At 47.1% G+C, this 25,744-nt stretch overlaps 1 protein-coding gene across 1 annotated transcript in view; it reads left to right on the top strand.

Moving 5' to 3' along the window:
• Positions 1 to 25,744, top strand: part of AKAP9 (A-kinase anchoring protein 9) — a 198,721-nt gene that overhangs the window by 172,051 nt on the left and 926 nt on the right. The window contains exons 38-50 of the mRNA XM_045007992.1: positions 1,007 to 1,195; positions 1,352 to 1,508; positions 2,408 to 2,627; positions 3,271 to 3,421; positions 4,443 to 5,111; positions 5,930 to 6,144; positions 13,452 to 13,560; positions 14,774 to 14,959; positions 15,594 to 15,794; positions 16,190 to 16,422; positions 18,887 to 18,972; positions 23,070 to 23,193; positions 25,283 to 25,422. Of these exons, the coding sequence (XP_044863927.1) occupies positions 1,007 to 1,195; positions 1,352 to 1,508; positions 2,408 to 2,627; positions 3,271 to 3,421; positions 4,443 to 5,111; positions 5,930 to 6,144; positions 13,452 to 13,560; positions 14,774 to 14,959; positions 15,594 to 15,794; positions 16,190 to 16,422; positions 18,887 to 18,972; positions 23,070 to 23,193; positions 25,283 to 25,422 (2,680 nt within the window). The remainder of the gene's footprint in view (positions 1 to 1,006; positions 1,196 to 1,351; positions 1,509 to 2,407; positions 2,628 to 3,270; positions 3,422 to 4,442; positions 5,112 to 5,929; positions 6,145 to 13,451; positions 13,561 to 14,773; positions 14,960 to 15,593; positions 15,795 to 16,189; positions 16,423 to 18,886; positions 18,973 to 23,069; positions 23,194 to 25,282; positions 25,423 to 25,744) is intronic.

The following is a 25,744-nucleotide window of genomic DNA, read 5'->3' as shown; positions in this document are numbered from 1 at the left end:
TATGAAAGATGTTATGTGAGACAGATCATTGAGTCCTATTTGTACATGCTCCCAGAGCAACGGATGGATGCATTTTTATAAACTGAAATCGAATTAAAAAAACAACGCATGAATTCTGCCACCATTACTTACCGTGAATAGTGCCTTGCCCAGTGATTTCAGTGGGCCTAGATATGGCGTGAGATACTACCAATGTGAGTAAGGGTGGCAGAATCAGGCCCATAGTAAGTAACAGCATAGTCTATCTGCTGCAACCAAGGATTTGCAGTTACAATTCCTTGATTCTCTGCTCTTCTCCACCCCAGGTGTCAGTGGTCTGCAAGGGATTGTTCACCAGCTCTTGGGCTAGCTGCAGTGCATCCCCAATACATCTTCTATGTTTAGGGCTGCAGGGGATTGGCTAAGGAGCAAGGTACACTGGCTCCATGCCCTCTGAGGAGCCTTACACAAAGTGTATTCCCTGCTTCAGATATGTGGGTAGTTTCCTTGCCTGTTGCACTGCCTGTACGGCACAAAGGGAAAGGAATAAGTCAAAGAATCTGGCAGTGTCACTACAAAATGTAACCAGGATTAACTCTGCTCCATGAAAACCATTAGTGCAGTATACACTCAGTGGTGTGGTACAGTACCACATAATGCTGTAATAGTCAGTGCATAGAGTTCCAGCTTAAAAGCTATACCACTAAAAGGAGACTCTGATGCAATATAAAACAGAATATTGCTACCTGGTGTCAAATTTTCAAATGTACGGATCTGTGAAAAATGCAAATGTCAGTTTGCATGCAGTAAGTAGTATTTATGCATACAGAGAGAATAATTGCATGTATACGGTAAGTATATATACACACACAAATCTGTATGTGCACAGACACAAATTGTATCTGTGTATCTGTTGAATGAAAGTAGTTTAGTGTTCCACTGACTCTGCACACATAAAATTATAATTTAACATAATCAGTATACTTGCAATTCTGTTAAATACTTAGTCACTTTTATCCCTCTGTAGATTTATGCGGACTGTGAATCTCCTGAAAGTGTTCCAGACTGGCGAGGTGAACTTCTGCATGCTGTTCAGCAAGTCTTTCTGAGAGAACAGGATGTTCTTCTAGCAGCATTTCAAACCGAACTTGCAGAACTGGGTACCAAGGATGCAATTGTATTGATGAACCAGTTAGAGCACAGACTTCAAGAACAGGTGAGGCAAAACACTACTTCTGTTTAAAGCATGTTACATTTTAATCTCTGATGTATAAATGCAGTGGGAAAGCATTACAAAGCAACTGTTTACTTTATTAAGTGTTGCATTAATTACTTTTTGGAATTTTACTTTTTTAATTTGTAACACTAACAGGTTATTAGCCAGAGAACGGCAATGGACTTCATTCAGAATGCAGATAGAAGAAGTTTGCTAATGGAAATTCAAGTACTGCGCACTCAGATGAATAATAGAAAAATTAATCCAAAGAGAGAACAAGAGATTGATCCAAAAAGTCAAGGTTCTTTATGTGGTAATATTATATGTGTATACCTGTGCATGTGTGTTCATACACACTTTTAAAAATATGCTTACAGATAGAGTGTAGGTATATTTCCTCAGATTGTGCCCTTCATTGTGTCTCTGTCATTTTGAGGATTCAAAACTTTCACTCTTATCTGACCAATCTACCTTTTGAAAATTAAAATAATCTCTCTGCTTACAAACTCTTACCTCTGTTAGTTAATTTAAAGAGATGCTGAGTGATTTTGAAAGTGAACCCATATTGAAGTTTGCACCTTCAGGATTTTTTCTGAGCCTGTACTTAAGGTTTTAGGTTTAACAGCTTTGAGAGTATCTCTTTAAAATGGGTAGTCATTTATAGTGATTAAGATTGTCATGTATAGACTTGACAGAGAAAAATGTTCAAAGACTAGATGTGTACTTACTATAACCTTTCTGTGCTTTGTGCCAAATATGTTTTCTACATATGAGTATATTTGGCAATATCAAAATGTCTGAGTCTTTTTATATATTTCCAAATAATCTATAGAATGTATATTTTTATCTAATTATAATTCTTAAAATGTTAATGGACTAGAGTCATTTTAGCATGCCCCTTTTCAAAGACAGTATTTGGATCCTGCAAGCTTAAAGGCATGTGGGAGCCAAAGGCTGGGTACAAGAAATTGAAATAATTGTGCATTCAAGTCCTGCTAAACAAATATTTATGTTTTAACTGATCCTCACAAAGGGTAAAATTCACTCCTGTACACAGATCTGGCACAGGGCCTAGGCACCATTTTGAAAGCTTATGTGGAGCAAGAGTAATTTTGATGTTTGTATGCACAGGGGCAAATTTCACCCCAAATGAGGAACATTGTTTGTAGAATACTACCTGGGTAAGTTCCATATTAATGATGTTATCTCTAGAAATACTGGAGTACAACATGCAGCAGAAGCAGTCTCAGATACTGGAGATGCAAGTGGAGCTCCATAGTGTGAAGGACAGAGCGGCTGAACTTCAAGAACAGCTGAATTCTGAGAGAATGATGGTTTCAGAACTGAAGAATGAACTTGCCCAAGCTAAATTAGAACTTGAAACAACCCTTAAGGCCCAGCACAAGCACTTCAAAGACTTGGAAACCATCAGGTGTGGCTTTCAGTGGCTAACCCTTCCTTCATTGGCATTTTAGATGTTCATTCTTGTATTTCCTTTTATTACCATATTGATTTTATTAATAAAATTGTTACCATCTGAGTTTAAGATTTCTATAAAACATTGCTGAGGACAAGTATCCAATTATCCCAATTGAAATGTAATCCTATGGAAACAAGGAAAGCTTCCTTTTTCTTAGTTTTACTTATCGCTTCCTCTGAAATACTTTCACAACCCACGGACAGGTATTTTGAGATTTCTGTACTTACTTTAGACCATTATATATAAAATTTTAAATATTTTATTAACACAATAGCAAGAAAAAAACAGTTTATGCTGAGACTGGCATGGTGTGAGAAAGTTACAGGTAGTTTGTGATGTGCAGTTCCATGTAGCTTATGTGACTTAATTACTCTTGCTTTGAGGTCAACAGCAGAGGTGACCGAGGTAGGAAAATCATGCTAAGGAAATAATTTTCACAGATTCTCTTTACTGACTTTGCAAATGTACCTCCTACACACTGATTTAAAAAGCAGTTCTGTATGTGTGTTAATGTTAAATGCTTTTTTCCCCTGTGTAGTTTGTTGCTTTTTGACAAAAACAATAATCCTAAAAGTAGCCTGTGTATCTTTATTAGGACTGAGGTTAAAGAAAAAGCAGCTGAGCTAGATATGTTAAAAGATACAATGGCAAATGAACAGAAAAAATCAAGAGAGCTTCAATGGGCTTTGGAAAAGGAAAAAGCTAAAATGGAATGCAATGAAGAAAGAGGAAGAGAAGAGCTAGAGGTACCCTATCTTTGCTTTCAAATTATCCTCAGCATTAAAAAATATACAAATACTTTCAGATTTTCTCTAACATTTCATCCCAGCTTAGCTTTTGTTTAATGTACTGTGCAATCTATCAGCTAGATTTTCCCCTCTGCTGCTGCAGTATATTCACTGGAGTTGGAAGAAAGTGTACAGCAGGGTTTCTCAAACAGGGGTCACCGCTTGTGTAGGGAAAGCCCCTGGCGGGCCGGGCCAGTGTGTTTACCTGCCCCGTCGGCAGGTCCGGCCGATCGCGGCTCCCACTGGCCGCGGATCGCTGCTCCAATGGGAGCTGCTGGAAGCGGCGCAGTCCAAGGGACTTTACTGTCTGCAGCTCCCATTGGCCCGGAGCAGCGATACGCGGCCAGTGGGAGCCGCAATCGGCCGGACCTGCCGATGGGGCAGGTAAACACACTGGCCTGCCAGGGGCTTTCCCTACACAAGCAGCGACCCGTTTGAGAAACCCGGGTGTACAGAATCACTCCCACACAAGCAGCGGGGCAGAAAGGACCTGATGCAAAGTCCGTTGAAATCAATGGGAGTCTTCATATGAATTTCAGCTGGCTTTGTATCACACCAATGGTGTTTCCGATATGAATAGGAAAGGGGTCAGCCTGCATATACTACATCTTCAAAGAGATGTATTGGCTGACAAGGCAGCAGACACAGCCCCCACATCTGGCTAGAATGTACACAGCACTATACAGAGGTGCACATTGCTGGTCCTGTTTTAAGCATTGTGTACCAGGGCCCACCATATGGAATCCTGTTCTGGCTGGCAGGACTCCTGTGGCAGAGGATGCATTTCCCAGCATCCATGCTACCTCTCAAGCCACTGGTATGGCAGAATTTGGCTCTCTATAGTATTTAATGTTTGTTTTTTAATCAAGATTCTTGGCATTAAAGGAAATTGTCTAGATTTAAATACTTTACATTTTCAGCAAAAGGGCATATTTTAAATGAATATAACCACTCACTTTCTTTTATTTTCTTACTGAAGGATTTGAAAATTTCTCTTGAGGATCAAAAACAAAAGAATTTACAATTAAATAAACTTTTGGAACAAGAGAAGCAGCTGTCCGGTGACCTGCAACAGAAAATTGAATCCCAGGAAGTTCTGAATGCAGCCCAGCTGTCACATGAACAAGGCCGTAACTCTGAGCTTCAGGTGCTACTTGAATCAGAGAAAGTCCGAGCTCTCGAAATGAGCAGTGCCCTAGAAAGGGAGAAAGAACTGTGTGCTCAGCTTCAGAGTGTTGAAGATAAGGGGCAGGATGGAACACACAAACCAACTAAAGAGTTACTTAAAGATTTACAGAAACAAATGGATGAAAAACATGACCATATAGTAGAGTTAGTCAGTGAGATGGAGAGGTATAAACTTGACTCTGTGCAAATGAGGCAACAGATGGAAAAGGAGAGGCAGATTCAGAGGAAGACGCTGCAAACAGAACAGGATGCTAACATATTAGCACAGAAGAAAGTACATGAACTGGAGTCCAAAGTGGAAGATCTTCACTGGCAGCTTGGAGAGAAGAGACAACAGGTTCATAAACTAGAGCATGAAGCAAAGAAGTTGCAGGAAATAATACAGGAGCTACAGAAAAATGAACAGGCAAGGGAGGGAAAAAAGGAAGTTGAAAGAGCAATGTGCCAGAATCTCAATGAGGTACAGTAGAGCTTAGAAAAATGTGTAACACTGAGCTGAATTCTGAAGTTGTCACTGTGCTCTTAAATCTCTAGTTTGATTAGATGGCCAGTAAAGTTGAGGAGCAATTTTCATCAGATTCATTTGCTACTCTTTTAATTCAGTCTTTTGGAGATTCTCCTTGCTTTGGGCTAAATCCTGGCTGGTGAGGCACAGCATGGCTGCCAAAATCATGGGCAGGAGCATTAGACCACTCCAATTCTGCCTACGCCAGGAAGATCTAGTGACACTACTCCATGTGTCCTGTGCAATTGAAATCACAGAGGGGGGTAACTGAGAGTGGCAACGGGAGAAGTAAGCAAAGCCTGACTGTATGTCCACATACATATATCCATTGCCAAGCAGACCAAGCTGTAGTCCCAGCTCCCAGCCCATTGAACAAATTATTCCTATTCAGGAATGCTTCAGGTGATTGTGCATAGGATTGGCCTCAGGCACAATACAGAACCTAGTAACACCATTTTTTCAGGGTATATCTGGGCCCATTTGGAAGGGGTGTATAACCCCACATAAACCAAAATGTGGCCATGTGTTTAGGAGTGTGTGTTGGAAATACCATATACTTGCTAAAGGTGAGGAATAATGGACAAAACTCTGTACTGACTCAGACCACATACAACCTCATTCAAGTAAATAGGGTTACACGGGGCATAATTCAGTGTAGAATTTGACTCAACATGCACTTTATTTTCTGTAATTTGACCTAGAACTGGTTACATTTTAAGTGTTTTTCAATTGAAATACATGTACCATTTGCATTTTTATACATACATATGCAGACTACTTGGGATACATCCAATGAGAGAACAAGAAATTGGGTTCTACAGCAGAAAATGGAAGGAGTTGAAATGAATGAATCAACCTACCCCACGCTGACTGAAGTGAAAGGAGAAGGTGATCTAAGTGAAGGAAGTAAAGTTCTGGAGAACATCAGACAAAAGCTACAAAATGTATCTTCAAAGCTGAAACAATTGGCACACAAAGCCGCCAGCAGGTTAGATGCATCTTCAGCTACATGTTTTTGTTAGCAACAGCCAACAAACTGTAGCATCTTGGCACTTGAATCAGAATTTCCATTCCTGTGTTACTCTAGTTCAGTGGTCACCAACTGGTCGATCCTAGAGGATCTCCCAGTTGATCGCGATCTCTGGCAGTGCTGCCAACTGGGAGCCGCCGGAGGTAAGTGCTACCCGGCAGGAGGCCACACCCCAACTCCCAGCCCTGAGTCCCCTTCCAGAGCCACCACCCCAAACTAGCCCTGAGCCCCCTCCTGGAGCCAGCAACCCCTCCTGTACCCGGAACCCCCTCCTACACCCCCAGCCCTGAGCTCCTCCCGGAACCAGCACCCCATACTCCCTTCTGCACCCCAAGCCTCAGCCCTGACCCTCCTCTCAGAGCCAGCACCCCGTACCCCCTCCTGAACCCCAACACTCTGCCCAGTCTGGAGCCCCGTCCTGCACCCAAACTCCCTCCCAGAGCTTACACACCCTCACCCCCTTCTAAAGCCCAACCCCCTGCCCCAGGCTCAGCCCAGAGGGCCCCCCCCCAAACCCCAACGCCCCACCCCAGCCCAGTGAAAGTGAGTGAGGGTCGGGGAGAGCAAGTGACAGAGGGGGGAGGATGACGTGAGTGGGGTGGGGCTTTGGGGAAGGGGCGGGGCCTCAGGGAAAGGGCGGGGTAGATCGTGGGTTGCCCTTAAATTCAAAAAATGATCTTGGGTGTAAAAAGGTTGGAGACCACTGCTCTAGTTTTATGTGGTGTAACTTTAGTCAAGTTACACCAGCATAAAACTGGATCACAAAGTAGTGAATCCAGTTCTAAATATTAACACTTAGTGTAATCCTTCGTTAGTTCCGACAAAAAAAGGAGGCTTCTTATGCAAGGTGGGAGGGGGTTACTTGAGCTTGATGTAGATGGAAAACCCCTAAAAAGAACTGAGTAATTCTTGTATTCAGTAATGCTTTGAACATTCATGGTGAAACAAAAAGGATTATCAGGGACTCTATAAATTGTGAATTTTATTTGCAAAATACTCATTCAGATTGACATTCCTGAACCTTCTTTTACTGACTACCACCTTGCTAAGAGGGGATTTTATTTGTGACACCAGCAGCATGGAAGCCCAGGGTGAATCCATTTTTTATTCTGCTATTACACTGATTTAATATCAGAAAAACTTAGTGTGAAGTGCAATACACCTCTACCCCTATATAACGCGACCCGATATAACATGAATTCGGATATAATGTGGTAAAGCAGTGCTCCACTGGGGCGGGGCTGTGCACTCCGGCAGATCAAAGCAAATTCGATATAACATGGTTTCACCTATAACGCGGTAAGATTTTTTTGGCTCCCAAGGACAGCGTTATATCGGGGTAGAGGTGTACTTTGAACATATTCTGCACTTCTGAAAATGTCTCAAATACAATTGGTCACAATGATTTAAGAATTTTGGGGAGACTTAGGGTCCAAAAGTCCAAGGATTCTCAGCACTGTAAAGCTTCCCTTCCAAACAACAGTAGCTGCTTAGTGCCGAGTGCTGTTTAAACTCTGGCCAGCTTAATTTAGGTGCTGAAATGGGAAACTGAGCACTTTGTAATGTTATTAAACCCTTTTGGACTGTGAGTGTCTGAGAAATGGCCAGCTTTTCAAAATGTCTGTATTTACGAACAGTGTCTACCGAAAACTGAAAGCGGTGCTTGCTAAAAAACAAATTCAATAACCAGAAAAAGACAGTTCTTCTTCGAGTGATTGCTCCTATGCATTCCATGTAGGTGTGTGCGCCGTGTGTGCACGGCTTTTCGGAACATTTTTACCCTAGCAACTCCGGCGGGCCGGCTGGGCGCCCCCTGGAGTGGCGCTGCCATGGCGCTGAATATATACCTCAGCCGGCCCGTCCGCTCCTCAGTTCCTTCTTACCGCCCGTGACGGCCAGTTGGAACAGTGGAGTGCTCCTTTACCTCCACAGCCCTAGCGTTTCTCCATTTCCTACGTGTACATAGTTGGCTAAGTTAGTTTAGTTGTTAGATTAGTTGAATAAGTTTAGTTAGATATAGTATAGTTAGGGAATTAGGGGGGTTTAGCCCCTCTTCTTCCACAACCGGTGCGGGCTCATGCCCAAGGCACCGGGGTTTAAGCCCTGTGCGGCTTGCCAGCGGCACATGCCTGTCGGGGACCCGCACAACTCCTGCCTGCGCTGCCTCGGGGAGACCCATCGTCCAGATAAGTGTCCCATCTGCACGGCGTTTAAGCCGAGAACTAGAAAGGAGCGGGACACTCGCCTAAAGCAGCTCCTTATGGAGGCGACACTTCAACCTCCCGCGCCAACCCCAGCGGCACCGAAATCGTCATCGGCGCACAGCGCACCGGCGGCCCCGAGCCGCTCCGGTACCAAGACTGCTCGAGCTCCGTAGCCGGCACCGGCGTCCCGGCACTGTTCCCTCTCTCCAGTGACGAAACGGAAGACGGCACCTCTCAGGCTGGCAGCGGGAGAGATCACCGGGCCGACCCCCAAGGCCAGGACAACGGACCGCAGCAGTGGGGTTTTTGGTTCCCTTGGGCCTACCACGAGCCTCAAGGACTCCCCTTTCCCCTGAGGCACGTGGGCGCCGAACATAGGGTGCCCGAAGCCACAGTGAGCAGACCTCCCCCATCACCACCGGGTGAGGCCCCGTCGCCACCTGGTCCCGTACAGCATCCAGGGTCCGAGGCGGCTTCACACCCCCTGGAAGAACCAGCTCCAGAAGTGGTGGTCCAAGGTCTGTCCTCATCATCCTCGCCGGATGAGGCGGTGGCGGGGGCGTCTACGGCAGACCCCCCTCCTATTGACTTGCGGGCCCACCAAGACCTTCTTCGTCGGGTGGCAAAGGCTATCGACCTCCCCGTGGCGGAAGTCCTGGAGGATGACGACCCGGTGACCAACGTCATTGGAGCTGAGGCCCCGCTGCGGGTGGCCCTGCCCTTCATCCGCACCATACAGCGGAATGCCACTACCATCTGGCAGTCACCGGCATCTGTCCCTCCCACCGCGCGTGGCGTGGAGCGCACGTACTCGGTCCCGCCCACAGGATACAAGTACCTCTATACCCACCCGACTCCGGACTCCCTCGTGGTACAGTCCGTAAATGACAGGGAGAGGCATGGGCAGCCCGCTCCGGCGCCAAAATCCAAAGACACACGGCGCATGGACCTGTTGGGCCGGAAGGTCTATTCGGCGGGAGGCCTCCAGCTCCGGATTGCCAACCAGATGGCTCTTCTCGCTTGTTACACCTTTGACATCTTGGTGTCCCTGGCGAAATTTTCGGAGCTGATCCCAACAGCCTCACATCAAGAGTTCTCGGCCCTCTTGGAAGAAGGCAAAAAAGCCTCCCGGTCCTCCATCCAGGCCGCTCTGGACTCGGCGGACTCAGGAGCCAGAACCCTGACCTCCGGTGTGACCATGCGGCGTATCTCCTGGCTGCAGTCCTCCACCTTGCCGCCTGAGGTGCAGTACACCCTTCAAGACCTCCCGTTCGACACTCAGGGTCTCTTCTCGGAGAAAACGGACTCCAGAATTCAGACCCTCAAAGATGGTCGAATTGCCATTCGCACCTTGGATATGCACACACCGGCTACCCAGAGGAGGTCATTCCGGCAGCAGCCCTACCGGCCCTTTACCCAGGCCAGGTCAAGGCCATATAATAGTCGGCGTGCTAACCTAAACCGCCGTAGACCATCGGGCAACAGACGCAACCAGGCCCAGGCCCTTTCCAAGGCCCCTCAAGGGCCCAAACAGGCCTTTTGATGGGACGCCCGAGGACGGCCCATCAGTCTCCTTCCCGGATCCTACCCCGTTATTTTACAACTGCCTTTCCCACTTCCTTCCGGCGTGGTCCCAAATAACATCGGACGACTGGGTCCTTCGCACTATCCAGTATGGTTACCGCCTTCAGTTTGTTTTGCCCCCTCCTTCCCACCCACCTTCCCCGTTGTGGAGGTCTTCAGGGACCCCTCTCACGAGCAATTCCTCCTACAAGAGGTCGAGACTCTGCTGAGCTTGGGGGCCATAGAGGAGGTGCCGCACAACATGCGGGGCAGGGGATTTTATTCCCGATATTTTCTCATCCCCAAGGCGAAAGGAGGTCTCCGACCCATACTAGACCTCCGGGAGCTCAACAGGTACCTGCTCAAGCTCAAGTTTCGCATGGTCACCCTGAGGACCATCATTCCCTCCCTGGATCCGGGAGACTGGTTTGCCGCCCTCGATATGAAGGACGCGTACTTCCATGTCGCAATTTACCCTCCCCATCGACGCTACCTGCGCTTCGTGGTCAACAGCGCGCACTACCAGTTTGCGGTGCTGCCCTTCGGCCTGTCCACCGCGCCAAGGGTCTTTACCAAGTGCATGGCAGTGGTTGCCGCAGCCCTCCGCTGTCATCGCATACACGTCTACCCGTATCTCGACGACTGGCTGGTTTGCGGGACATCCCGACAGCTGGTAATGGACCAGATGACGGAAATACTATCCCTATTTCGGCTCCTGGGCCTTCTCATCAATGCCGAGAAGTCCACTTTAACTCCATCGCAACGAGTGGAGTTCATCGGAGCGGTCCTCGACTCCAGTTTAGCCAGGGCCTGCCTCCCTCGATCTCGGCACCAGACAATGGTCTCCATCATTCGGGACCTACACACCTTTCCCACGACGACGGTTCGGTCCTGCCTACGCCTCCTGGGCCACATGGCATCCTGCACATTCGTGACCATGCACGCCAGGCTGCGCCTTTGCCCATTTCAATCTTGGCTGGCGTCGGTGTACCGTCCGCATCGCGACCCCATAGACATGGTGGTCACGGTCACGAAGCCTACCCTCGATTCACTCAGCTGGTGGCTGGACCCAGAGGTCGTGTGTGCAGGAGTCCCGTTCCGCCCTCCTCGCCCATCCGTCACCCTGACCACGGATGCCTCGGCATTGGGATGGGGGGCTCACCTGGGAGACCTTCACACACAGGGTCTCTGGTCGCCCCAAGAGCTCTCCCTCCACATCAACGTCCGGGAGCTGTGAGCGATCCGCTTGGCGTGTCTCGCCTTCCGCGCCCATCTGCAAGGCCGCTGCGTGGCGGTGTTCACGGACAACACGACGGCGATGTTCTATGTGAACAAGCAGGGCGGAGCTCGCTCCTCCCTGCTCTGCAAGGAAGCGATGCTCCTGTGGGACTTCTGCGTGACCCACTCGATTCGCCTGGAAGCGTCCTTTCTTCCAGGAGTGCAGAACACGCTGGCCGACCGTCTCAGCAGATCGTTCCTCTCCCACGAGTGGTCTCTTCGTCCGGATGTGGTGCGCACAATTTTCCGGAGGTGGGGTTTCCCCAGATAGACCTGTTTGCCTCCAAGGAGAACAGGAAGTGTCACCTGTTTTGTTCGTACCAGGGTCGCTCCCCAGGCTCCCTGTCGGACGCATTCCTCTGCTCCTGGACGGATCACCTCCTCTACGCCTTCCCTCCGTTCCCGCTCATACACCGGCTGCTACTCAAGCTTCGGAGGGACAGGGCCCACGTAATACTCGTCGCTCCGGCCTGGCCGAGGCAGCACTGGTACACCCTGCTGCTCAAACTCTCCGTTCGGGATCCCGTTCCCCTTCCGTTATGGCCAGACCTCATCACACAGGACTTCGGCAGACTCTGCCACCTGAACCTACAGTCCCTCCATCTTACAGCTTGGTACCTGCGTGGTTGACCCACGCAGAGAGGGACTGTTCGGCGGCAGTACAGCAAGTCCTACTTGAAAGCAGGAAGCCTTCCACTCGCTCCACCTACCTCGTGAAATGGAAGCGTTTCGCGCTCTGGTGTGATTAGCGCGGCCATAATCCCTTCCTAGTCCCTATCCCTACAATCCTGGACTACCTCTGGTACCTTAAAGAACAAGGTCTTGCGGTCTCCTCCTTGAAGGTGCACCTGGCAGCCGTGTCCGCCTTTCGTCCATCCATGGGAGGTCGGTCCATCTTCTCCAACCAGATGGTTTCACGCTTCCTTAAAGGCCTGGACCGCTTATACCCGCCGGTGCGGCGTCCTACCCCGACCTGGGATTTAAATCTCGTTCTGGCCAAGCTTATGGGACCGCCCTTCGAGCCCCTGGCCACGTGCTCTCTACTCTACCTCTCCTGGAAGACAGCCTTCCCTAGTCGCAATTACATCGGCAAGACGAGTTTCTGAGCTCTGTGCATTAACGGTTAGTCCACCATACACCGTATTCCACGGAGACAAGGTGCAGCTTCGACCACACCCGGCCTTCCTCCCTAAGGTGGTGTCGGCCTTTCACCTCAATCAGGAGATCTTCCTTCCTGTCTTCTTCCCGAAGCCGCACGCCTCACCTCGTGAGCAACAGCTTCACACCCTGGACGTCTGCAGGGCCCTCGCTTTTTATATCGAGCGGACTAAGCCCTTCCGGTGTTCGCCACAGCTGTTTGTAGCGGTTGCCGACCGCATGAAAGGCGAGCCGGTCTCCTCGCAGCGGATTTCCTCCTGGGTGACGGCATGTATCCGGACATGCTACGAGCTTGCTCGCGTGCCTCCATGCCGCCTCACCGCTCACTCGACGAGGGCGCATGCCTTGTCGGCCGCCTTCTTGGCCCATGTCCCCATCCAGGAAATCTGTAGGGCGGCCACCTGGTCTTCTGTTCACACCTTCGCTTCCCACTACACGTTGGTGCAGCAATCCAGAGACGATGCAGCCTTCGGCTCCGCAGTCTTACACTCTGCCACGTCTCACTCCGACCCCACCGCCTAGGTAAGGCTTGGGAATCACCTACATGGAATGCATAGAAGCAATCACTCGAAGAAGAAAAGACGGTTACTCACCGTAGTAACTGTTGTTCTTCGAGATGTGTTGCTCCTATCCATTCCAGACCCGCCCTCCTTCCCCACTGTCGGAGTAGCCGGCAAGAAGGAACTGAGGAGCGGACGGGCCGGCTGGGGTATATATTCAGCGCCATGGCGGCGCCACTCCAGGGGGCGCCCAGCCGGCCCGCCGGAGTTGCTAGGGTAAAAATGTTCTGAAGAGCCGTGCACGCGCGGCGCGCACACCTACATGGAATGGATAGGAGCAACACATCTCGAAGAACAACAGTTACTACGGTGAGTAACCGTCTTTTCTACTTTGTGAGAATTGAGTTCATCATGGCATTGATTACTTTTGAAATTTCAATCACTTTCCCTGTGCCTTTCTTCAGAACTGTAGAAATCTAGTACTTTATAGAACTATATACTTCACTGTAGTTACATTGTATTATACTGCATACACTATAAATATTTGCTATTTTCATTCCAGGTTACAGTTTGAAACAGCAGATGATGACAACTTTATTGAGGTACAAAGTAATATTGAAGATGTTCTTTTACTGTTGGGAACATTACCTGGATTGTCCCAACTAGAAGAGGTGAGAAGTTAATCACTTTTGGTAAACTTATACAGTGAAAAGTTAACTATAGTCTGTGTTCATTTAACATTGGCAAAGAGTGCTGTAAATCCTTTCCTTTTTACCTGTCAGCTTTGAGAAAGAATCACAAATTGACTTATATTTCACATTTCCTAGCATTTTCTTTAGGAAAAGTACTAAAAGTTACTAAACGTAACTCGTATAGCTGCAACCTACTGTGGGAAAAACTTTACTCAATATTTCCCAGATGTGAAAAATCAGTGTTTAATATTTACTATATGAGGTTGTTACAGGACATTTACTTAACCTATGTTGTCTTTACTAAGAGAAATGCAACAGGAAAATCTGCATGCAATTATGAATGTTCAGAACATGAAATGAGGCAGTCTGGCACAAAGAATAACACTTGGGCAATGTTTGGTTCTTGACTGAACTCAACCTTAAAGCCAACATCAGTGTGAAACATCTGTTTTCAAAGTAGTTCAAAATTAGTTTTCCTTGTTTTGTTCTAAGATAGCACTAACTTGAAAACTGCTCTTTCGGTTTTTAGAAACAAATGTGAACATAATAAAAATAAATATTGCACATTATTATTATAATAGATTAGTTTGTGTTGAAATGTTCTGCTATAACATACCATAAAAAGTCACTGTACCTGTGTAAAAACAACGAGGAGTCCGATGGCACCTTAAAAACTAACAGATTTATTTGAGCATAAGCTTTTGTGGGTAAAAAAACCTTCTTCTTCACCTGCATGGAGTGAAAATTACAGATACAGGCGTAAATATATATTGGCACATGAAGAGAAGGGAGTTACCTTGAAAGCTTATGCCCAAATAAATCTGTTAGTCTTAGAGACACGGAACTCCTCCTTGTTTTTGTGGATACAGACTAACACAGCTACCCCTCTGATACTTTGTACCTGTGTATTAACTCACCGGTTGTTTAGATTAACATTACGCTTTTCAGATTTCTCAGATACAGGGGTGGCTCCAGGCATCAGCACGCCAAGCGCATGCATGGGGCGGCAAGCCACTGGGGGCGCTCTGCCAGTCACCGCGAAGGCAGCCTGCCTGCCATGCTTGGGACGGCAAAATGCCTGGAGCCGCCCCTGCTCAGATACAGTAACAAAGCACTGTTATCATCCACAAAATTTGTCATCTAGGGTAGGAGTTGTATCAATCTGATCTCATGCAAGTTTTTTCCTTTCTAGCTGAAGTTAGCGTTGCCCCCTGGGGCCACCGCTAGCTCACTAACTGAAAAACTGCTGAGACAAAATGCAGAGCTGACAGGGCTTGTCAGCAGACTGAGTGAGGAAAAGAACAATTTGAGGAACGCTGCCATGAAACTGGAGGAGGAACTCAGACGATACCAACAGAGAGGACCTTGTGGAGACTATGTATGTATCTTCTCTATGCACTGCCATAAACAAATATGTATAGACTAAAAAGCATCACCCTGTTTTCACATGAAATATATCTACACAAGTTCTTTTCAGTACTCAGTGGGCTGGCAGTCTAAGAGGAGGAGAAGAAGGGTGATTAACTTTTCTACCTTTCTTCCCGTCCTTCCCCACCCCAGCAAGCAGATGTCAGTTGTTCCTTGTCCTGCCCTCTAGCTGTCTGTAATCAGGGTACCTGGGCAAGCTCTTTTCCCCATAGACAGGCACTTTGTTTTCATCCGCCTTTGCATAGTTGGCTGCCATTTTCCCTGTAAGTCCCTTGTGCCTCCTCAGGCGGGTTACATCCCATCATCCTCTTTAGGAACTAACAGACTCAAGGTGCTTTCAAGACTATAAAGCTACTATAAGCCAGCTGTTAGTTTGGGTTCTTGGGACAGAAGCAATGAGTATACTTTTCCTTGGAAGTTAATAGCATCATCTCACAGTGCTCTCAACCCTTGTTATCCTGAAGTGTGGGGGCCCAAGGGTCAGACCTGGGTTTCCCACTCAATAATGTGATGAGCACACTACTGAATCAATGAATAAGTTACAAGAAGATGTGTTGCTAAAATAGGGTTTGGTCCCTCTGCAGTCTTCTAGATACTCACTGGACAATGGAGCTAATATCGATACACTCATTGTCTCTGAGAGAGAGATTTGGAACAGAGAAAAGCTGTCACTACAGAAATCTTTGAAACAAGCTGATGCAGAGCTGTCCAAACTGAGAGCAGAACTAAGGAGTGAAGCTTTTCTGAGAGAATTGGGATCGAATTCTGAAAACGCTGTTTTAAAGGTAGGAAGCTTGTCCCCAACTGCAATCTCTCAGCACAGTGGGCTGTCTTGTTTAGAACGGAGCCTGTTTTCCATTGCATCATTTTCACTTAGACTAACTGGGGACATCAGTATGTTTCAGTTTTCAGAGGCTTGGACTTGGAGACTTGGAGACATTATAACTTTCCCTGGAGTAAGACATAAAAACTCTTCTGTAAGTTACATATTTTTTTTGCAGCTCAAAACATCCCTATATTATGGAACTGGTATTCAAAGAATGTTATCATTAGTGCAGGCAGGGGCAGGAAATGAATAATCACAGATGAACTTCAACAATAATGATGTCAAAAATCTTGGAATTGTAACAGTCCTCTGAATGCTTTACTTACAGTGTTTTCTTTGTTTCTTGTCATCTAGATCATTTATGGAAAATACCTGAGAGCAGAGAGCTTTCGGAAAGCTCTCATATATCAGAAAAAATACTTACTGCTCCTAGTAGGTGGATTCCAAGAGTGTGAAGAAGCCACCCTGGCCCTCATTGCAAGAATGGGTGGGCAGCCTTCATACACTGACCTAGAAATTATTACACATCGTTCAAAGGGTTTTACCAGATTTCGCTCTGTGGTCAGAGTGTCCATTGCAATTTCAAGGTAAATCACAGGAAGTTACAGGTTAACCAAATGTGAATATTGAATTTAACATATATTTTATTAAGGCCCTACTTAATTTGCGATGTTGCAAAATTGCAGATCCCACAATATTAGGCTTCCACTGCAATTTTGATACTAAATTCAGGTGTATATACAGTAACTCATCGCTAATGTTGTAGTTATCTTCCTGAAAAATGTGACTGTAAGCAAAACAAAGTTAAGCGAATCCAATTTCCCCATAAGAATTAATATAAATGGGGGCGGGGGGGGTGGGTTAGGTTCCAGGGAATTTTTTTTCACCAGACAAAAGACATTAAAATTATTTAAAACGTATAGTGTATATTTATATAAACAAACAATTTAATACTGTACTCACCAATGATGATTGTGCAGCTTAGTTGAGGCAGGGTCCTGGCGTAGGGGCTTGCCCTGCTCCGCCCGGCCCTCCTGCCAGAGTTGGGGCATGGGGGCTTTCCCCACGCCGCCCGCCTGGCAGTCCTGCTGGGGAGTGTGGCCAGGGCATGGGGGCTGAAGCAATGGGGCAAGCCCCCTCCCTCTGACCCCGCTTCCCTGCAGGAGCGCAAGGCGGGTGGAGCGGGGAGAGCCAGACAACCTTATAATGAACATTGCACAACTTCAAACGAGTATGTTCTCTAATAGATCAGCAGCCTAATAACGAAACATTGTTAACCAGGACGACTTTAAGTGAGGAGTTACTATATATTGTAACAGTCCCACTGTCAGTCCTGGGCAGCCAGGGCTCCAGCTGTCAGTCCTGGGCCGCAGGGGCTCCTGCTGTCAGTCACGGGTGGCCAGCTTTTCCAAATTACCGCAATTAATACAGGTCCATTATTACTTTTCACGATTTTCCATGTCATGTCCACAAGTGGGGAGGGATAGCTCAGTGGTTTGAGCATTGGCCTGCTAAACCCAGGGTTGTGAGTTCAGTCCTTGAGGGGGCCACTTAGGGATCTGGGGCAAAATCAGTACTTGGTCCTGCTAGTGAAGGCAGGGGGCTGGATTCAATGACCTTTCAGGGTCCCTTCCAATTCTATAAGATAGGTATATCTCCTATTATTATTATAACTCAGCCACAATTATTTGACAATCTTCCCACAATTCACATAGGGCCTTATATTTTATCAAATTAAGTATCTTGTGTAATCCAGCATTTTTTGTGATACATTCTAAAATTGTAAGTCTTGGTAACCATGAAAACAGTGCATCTTAAAAAGAATGCAGTTACACAGAGCATTGGTAATGTAGAAGAATGGAGCAAGTTGTTTAAGACATTCTGCAACACAACTGTAAATCAAAGCAGTCTGGCTCTGTGTTGTAATCCACTGATGTCAGAATTTATGGGCTATGATAACGAGCTTTAAAAATTACTAATGAATTACTGGTGACATCTCCAGAGTGCCTGTGTATTTTAGAAATGTATCATTGTTTCTTTTCTGTAACCTACTTTTTCTTTAAAAGTAAAAACAATCCCTTAAAACACAGGCATTGTAATCCATAAAATGGAATTGTATCTGAGGGTACGTCTTCACTACCGGCCATATCGGCAGGTAGCAATCGATTTCTCGGGGATCGATATATCGCGTCTCATCTAGACGTGATATATCGATCTCCGAACGCGCTCCTGTCGACACCGGAACTCCACCAATGCGAACAGCGGTAGCGGAGTCGACAGGGGGAGCCGTGGACGTTGATGCCATGCCGTGAGGACGGTAGGTAACTCGATCTAAGATACATCGACTTCAGCTACGCTATTCACGTAGCTGAAGTTGCATATCTTAGATCGATCTCCCCCGCCCCCCCAAGTGTAGACCAGCCCTAAGAAATCAAGTTGTTATAATTAAACTTTTTGGAGATGATAGAGAGTGATATTGTGTATAAGCAGTAAATACTGTGACTACATCTGGTTTTTTAATTCCTTTGTGAGGCCTCAATGCTGAAAATACATACATGCTTAACTTTAGGCACATGAGCAGTCCCCTGAATTCAGATTACTCACATGTCTCAAGTTAAGTATGAGTGAAAGTGTTTGCAAGATGGGGGACCTAGTGACTAAGGGTTTTACTTTAGAATATACCACTGCTATCATGGAGCTTTTTTCTGCATTGGGGCTGAAATTTTTTGCAGTTATTTGTTGTGACTTATATTTTAAGATATTAATGCTAAGTAATGTAGACATCTAGGACAAATGCTGCCCTTAGTCAGACCTGTTCAACACCCAAACATCACTGGAATTGTATAGGTATAACTGACGGTAGAATATGGCCCATATCTTTTTCTTAGGTAAATTCTATTTCTGTTTAATCCAGATTCTTTAGGTTTTAAAAGTCTATCTCCTTACTCAGTTTGTTGCTGTGTGGATTATTATACCCCCTGGAACATTATAAGCTTGTTATTTAAATAAATACTTGGCTTACTCTAAAGTATCTTTTTATTTTAAATGCAGAATGAAGTTCCTGGTTCGTCGATGGCACCGAGTTACAGGTTCTGATTTAATAAGTGTCAACAGGGATGGCTTTAGCCTGAACACAGGTAACTCTCTGACTGGCAATGTCTGAAGAAGCATCATCCATGAATTATACTAGTGCTGAGTGAACATTTTAGGTTGACCTCCTATGATCTGGAAAAGACGGTTACTCACCATAGTAACTGTTGTTCTTCGAGATGTGTTGCTCCTATCCATTCCAGTTAGGTGTGCGCGCTGTGCGTGCACGGCTCTCCGGAACTTTTTTACCCTAGCAACTCCGGCGGGCCGGCTGGGCGCCCCCTGGAGTGGCGCCGCTATGGCGCTGAATATATACCCCAGCCGGCCCATCCGCTCCTCAGTTCCTTCTTGCCGGCTACTCCGACAGTGGGGAAGGAGGGCGGGTCTGGAATGGATAGGAGCAACACATCTCGAAGAACAACAGTTACTATGGTGAGTAACCGTCTTTTCTTCTTCGAGTGATTGCTCCTATGCATTCCAGTTAGGTGATTCCCAAGTCTTACCTAGGCGGTGGGGTCGGAGTGAGATGTGGCGGAGTGTAATACCGCGGAGCCGAAGGCTGCGTCGTCTCGAGACTGTTGCACCAACGCGTAGTGGGAGGCGAAGGTATGGACCGAAGACCAGGTGGCCGCTCGACAGATGTCCTGGATAGGAACGTGTACCAGGAAGGCGGCCGACGAGGCGTGCGCCCTCGTCGAGTGTGCGGTGAGGCGGCATGGTGGCACGCGAGCAAGCTCGTAGCAGGTCCGGATACACGCAGTGACCCAGGAGGAAATCCGTTGGGAGGATATCGGTTCGCCTTTCATGCGGTCAGCAACCGCTACGAACAGCTGGGTCGAACACTGGAAGGGCTTAGTCCACTCGATGTAGAAAGCGAGCGCCCTGCGGACGTCGAGGGTGTGCAGCTGTTGCTCCCGAGGCGAGGCATGCGGCTTCGGGAAAAACACCGGGAGGAAGATCTCCTGGTTGAGGTGGAAGGCCGACACTACCTTTGGGAGGAAGGCCGGATGTGGTCGAAGCTGCACCTTTTCCCCGTGGAAGACAGTGTATGGCGGACTAACCGTCAGAGCGCGGAGCTCGGAGACTCGCCTCGCTGATGTAATGGCGACGAGGAAGCCCGTCTTCCAGGAGAGGTAGAGCAGGGAGCACGTGGCCAAGGGCTCGAAGGGGGGACCCATCAGCTTGGCCAGCACGAGGTTCGAATCCCAGGTCGGGGCAGGACGCCGTATCAGCGGATACAAGCGGTCCAGGCCTTTAAGGAAGCGGGAAACCATCTGGTTAGAGAAGATGGACCGACCTTCCACGGATGGACGAAAGGCGGACACTGCTGCCAGGTGAACTCTTAAGGAGGAGACCGCAAGACCTTGCTCCTTAAGGTACCAGAGGTAGTCCAGGATGGTAGGGACAGGGACTACGAAGGGATTGAGGCCTCGTTGGTCACACCAGAGCGCGAACTGCTTCCATTTCGCCAGATAGGTGGAGCGAGTGGAAGGCTTTCTGCTCTCTAGCAGGACTTGCTGTACTGCCACCGAACAGTCCCTCTCTGCGTGGGTCAACCATTCAGGTACCAAGCTGTAAGATGGAGGGACTGTAGGCTCGGATGGCGAAGTCTGCCGAAGTCCTGAGTGATGAGGTCCGGCCACAACGGAAGGGGGATGGGATCCCGAACGGAGAGCTCGAGCAGCAGGGAGTACCAATGTTGCCTCGGCCAGGCTGGAGCTACGAGAATGACGGTGGCTCTGTCTCTCCGCAGCTTCTGCAACACTCAGTGGACGAGTGGGAACGGAGGGAAGGCATAGAGGAGGTGATCCTTCCAGGGATACAGGAATGCGTCCGACAGGGAGCCCCGCGCGTGACCCCGGAACGAGCAGAACAGGTGGCACTTCCTGTTCGCCTTGGAGGCGAATAGGTCTATCCGGGGAAACCCCCACCTGCAGAAGATTGTATGCACGACGGCGGGACGGAGAGACCACTCGTGGGAGGAGAAGGACCTGCTGAGATGGTCGGCCAGCGTGTTCTGTACTCCCGGAAGAAAGGACGTTCGTTATGGGGTCCTCGTCCTCCTGGACCTCCGCCACCGGGAGAGCCATAGCCGTCGCCACGCGGCGAAGTAGGTCCTGTGAGAGCTAGGGTTGTGGAGGACAGAGAGCACTCCACAGTTCCAACTGGCCGTCACGGGCGGTAAGAAGGAACCGAGGAGCAGACGGGCCGGCTGGGGTATATATTCAGCGCCATAGCGGCGCCACTCCAGGGGGCGCCCAGCCGGCCCGCCGGAGTTGCTAGGGTAAAAAAGTTCCGGAGAGCCGTGCACGCGCGGCGCGCACACCTAACTGGAATGCATAGGAGCAATCACTCGAAGAAGAACCAATGGGTTGCTCCTTCCCCTTCATTTCAGTTGTTAGACCTATCTGTTTCTCAGGTTTCACTCCACTCAGCACAGACACTACTCTGAACTCTCTTGTACCTTGCTTCTCATCAGATGCAAATCTATGTGCAGGAGGTTTTTTGTTTTTTTTAAACGTAGCAGCTTCATCTTAGGCAAAGGGCAGCATGTGAACTGTGAGATTTTTCTGTGTCTGCTGAAGTGTTCTCCGGTATCAAAGACCCTTCCCCCAGCTCTAAGAAGGGTGGCTCAGGAACCTTGATTATCACAGGGCCCACCACACCAGCCTGAGGCAAGGGCAGACGAGGCAACATTGCTGACCCTTGTGTTGAGCAACACTTCCTCCCTTTTTGTCTTAACTCCAACCCAGACAAAAAAGTTGTCTGATGTCTCCTGGATCAGAGGCAGTGCTAGCCCATTGGGGGCCCTAGCAGGAAAATTTTGCTCCCCCAACACATAGTGAATGGGGGCCCCCTTGAGCTGATCAGGGCCATAAGCAATTGCTTAGTCTGCTTATGCCTAGCACCAGCTCTACCCGGAATGTACCTAAAATCCAGGAAATCTGATTCCGTTTGCCTGAGGAGAGTCAAAAAACCTTTTACTCACTCCTGGCTATGTAAACATGGGGTGAAATCCTGAATCTGTTGAAGTCAATGGGAGTTTTGCCATTGCCTATAGTGAGCCAGGATTTCACCCATGATCTTCTATCAAGAAATCGTAAAAGGATGAAGTAATCTCTATTTCTTGAGGTTCAAGAAAGCTTCCTGGGCTGAATGCGAGTCTCCTTTAGCAATGGAAGTCTGCTGGGAAAGACTGGGAGCGCAGACCACACGTGCACTAAGTATTATAGTGTTAATATAGGGCTACATCAGAAGTATAGTTCTAAATTAACCAGTGCAACTCCAGGCAGTACCAGCCTTATGCAAATTAGGGTACTGCTAGGCAGAATCCTGTCGTTCCAGCCTATGGAGTAGAAAAGGAAATCTAACTTTTCTACCTGAAAACTGTTTTTCTGCAGAGTTCCCAATCCTGGTTGTGAAGCTCCATCCAATATTCATAGTTACTCAATACTGTTAAAATAGCTATTTTTGAGAGTGCCTCAAGGAAGTTTTGACTGGATCGTGGTTGCAGGAAGCACCAAGATCTGAGAAGTGAAAAGTTGTAACTACTGTACCTGAATAAGAGGGGGGAAGCAACCCATAGTTATATGCTGGGAAAGCTCATGGTAGAACATAAAATTTCCATTTTACAAAAATTACTCTTACTAAACAGAAGAGCTGATACAGCTGTTTGAGACTTCCTTTGACTAGAAGTTTAAGACATGCAGTTTGTGAGTATACATACTATTCTATGGCTTCCTAATTTCAGATTAGGTGTCAAAACAAGTGATCATACAGTGGCAATTACTTTTATTATTAATTATCTATTTTGCTGCAGTGGCTAAGATCCTCAGTCATGAAGCCCCCATTGTACCAGTGCTGTACAAACACACAACTAAAAGACAGTCCCTTCCCCAAAAGAGCTCACAGTCTAAGTGTAACACAAGAGACGGCTGTAGGCAGAGGAAGGAGTACAAGTAAACAGTACTGGTCATCTTAGTAGGCAAGAATAGCTGCACTTTCTTAACTAGCTGTAGTTTTTAACTCTCACTTTACCACATGTAAAACAAAGAGTGCACCTGGGATATCTGTCAATGTGCAAAATGTCTGATTTTCACAAGTTGATATTTTTTGTATAGACAATACTTCTTTGTTGTTTTAGGTAATGAGCTACGACCTGATTCGTTAGCTGGTGGTCTGGAGCTCTACGGAGAACACAGACATTCTTCTGATAGATCCAGATCAGACCTAGAGTCTCTCAGATCTCCTATACATTCTCAACACAGGTAAGTTTGTTAAATAATTATTCTTTGTCTGAAAAGTTTATTTCTACAATTAATACTAATGCACTTTAGGAGTGTGGGCATTTCACATTTTGATATGTATTATACTATATATTTTCTGTCCAAGGCCTAACCTTGCAGTCTCCAGCCTTCTGATGAACATAATGTTCTTCAGAAACCATCAGCAGTATTCATAAATCAGCAAATGGGGTTGCTTCAAAATTATGTAAATGCTTCTAGCGCCTCATGCCAAGCCCTCATCTATGGACATTTAGAGCATCACCACTAGGACACCGCAGTGAAATCCTAGCACTGTTGAAGTCATTGGAGCCAGTATTTCACCCCAGAGGCAAGATTTTTCAAGTACCTGCAGTCTTTCTCGACTTCAGATAGAGTTGTGGGTCCTCAGCACTTCTGAAAATCAGGCTCCAGGAGTTCTCAAGCTGTGGGATATATTTTCACCTAGTGCCATGGACACTTCCTCTCCCCCTACTGTACAAATAGTCTCCCCTCTCATTTGCAATCTCATAACCTACGGCAACTATAGCATGTTGTCAGTTGCTACCGATGTGGTGCTCTGCTTTTGTTCGATGATGATAACAGTCGGCTGCGTGCACGTTCCCTCTGTGTGCTGCCCTAGCTCTGCGCAGATAGCTGACACAGCAAACCCCGAGAGAACCCCCAAAGACCACAGACCTAGTAAGGTACGAAGGAACCTGAGCCAGGTTTATTGTCAAACGAAGCACAGTAATAGTTTCCTATAGACTCTATAGGACATGCTACGAATATGTGCCCCCGGCAATGGACACAGCTCAGTCAGTGGTGGGACACTCCGCTGCCCCCTTGGCTGGACAAAGATGCGCACTCTGGGACCTACTTTTATACAGTTACAGGACAGATTACTCATCCCTACTGACTCATTAGGGTGCTGTCTCCTCCTTTGATCATGTTGTTTCAAACAGATAGATCTATCCATCATGCTGTCCTTTTGACCCTGTCTTTAGGATGCACCTGCCTGTTTCTTATATCATGTCTGTGGAGTGTCCTGATGTCATCTTGGCACTTATGTGTGGATGCACCTGCTTCTAACAACCCTCTTCTCACCAACTTCTGTGAGCGGGGCCTGCCTCTGGCTTATAGCCCAGCTTTTGCTTAGCAATGCCTGGCAGTACTTTGGTTTAGGCTTCAGGCCTCAGACTGGGCGTCTGACACAAGAGTTTATGTTTCAGGGCTTCATCTTACTACACAGCAGTTGGTTACATGGAAAAGTATTTAATCTAGTTGTAGTTGTCTTTAATGTGATCTAGCAGCTGGAAACTATGGAGAACTAAAACAATACAGAGCTTCTTCAAACATCCTGCTTTTTCTTAGAAGAAATATTTAAAACAAACGTACTTGAAACTACTGCTACTTCTGCATGTTTTATGCAGTCTCAATAGAAGACTGACCTGTGACTTTTGCCTCAAAGGACTGCAACAGAAATCTTGGGAATAGCAGGGAAGTTAGGCAGCTGAGGTTACATCTACACTGAAATAAAAAAACCACCACCCCACAGCAGCACATCTCAGAGCCACAGACTCCAGCTCACAGGACTTGTGCTACAGCATTCCTGCTTGGCCTCTGGACACCCCCTTGCCAGGTTTCAGAGCCCTCTAGATGGGCCTCAGACTCACTGTCACGGGTCTTTTTTGCAGTGTAGATGTATTGTGGGTGGGGTGGGGAAAATCATCAGGGTTGGAAGGGACCTCAGGCGGTCATCTAGTCCCAACCCCCTGCTCAAAGCAGGACCAAACAGATTTTTACCTCCGTTCCCTAAATGGCCCCCTCAAGGATTGAGCTCACAACCCTGGGTTTAGCAGGCAAATGCTCAAACCACTGAGCTATCCTTCCCCTCACTGTGTCCAAGAAACTGGGGAGTCAGGATGGGGGTCAGTTAAATACCCTCAGTAGATCACTGTGATTTTCTAAAAGTCAGCATATATGTAATACTTAACATTCGTAAGATGGCTGCTACATTCTCCTTTGGAAACAGGATTCCAGTACAGTAACTTCAATTTTTGAAACCTACAGCTCATTGTTTTTCGTCTGCTAGGTACCAGGGCATCCATGTTGATTTAAGCCCAGCTTCCCTTGCGTGTTCTCAACTGCAGAATTATGATCCTGACAGAGCTTTAACAGATTATATCAGTCGACTGGAGGCACTACAGAGGCGACTTGGAAGCGTACAGTCAGGTAAATACTCAAGCTTTCCTCTTCCTGGTACAAAGACACAGAATACTTGTTCTGAGTTAGAAAGTATGTGCTGGTTTCTCAGGTTCAGTCTTAAAGGGGAAAACTCACAGCTGAACTCAAGGAGCAAAAAGCCCACTACACATGAGAGTGTTAGAAACTATATAGGAATGAAACTGTTCAGTTATGTACTGAATAAATATGTGGTGTAGCTTTTGCTGGGGCTGTCTGATAAATTTGCAGCAAGGTTTTAATCAACATCTAAGAATGACAGGGGATTGGTTTTGTAAACACATTTGCATCAAGAGTCCTCCTGTTTAATCAG

The sequence above is a fragment of the Mauremys mutica genome, chromosome 2 (assembly GCF_020497125.1).
Source record: "Mauremys mutica isolate MM-2020 ecotype Southern chromosome 2, ASM2049712v1, whole genome shotgun sequence".
Taxonomy (NCBI): Eukaryota; Metazoa; Chordata; order Testudines; family Geoemydidae; genus Mauremys; species Mauremys mutica.
The sequence above is the reverse complement of the archived record's forward strand: the minus strand, read 5'-3'. Positions and strand labels throughout refer to the sequence as shown.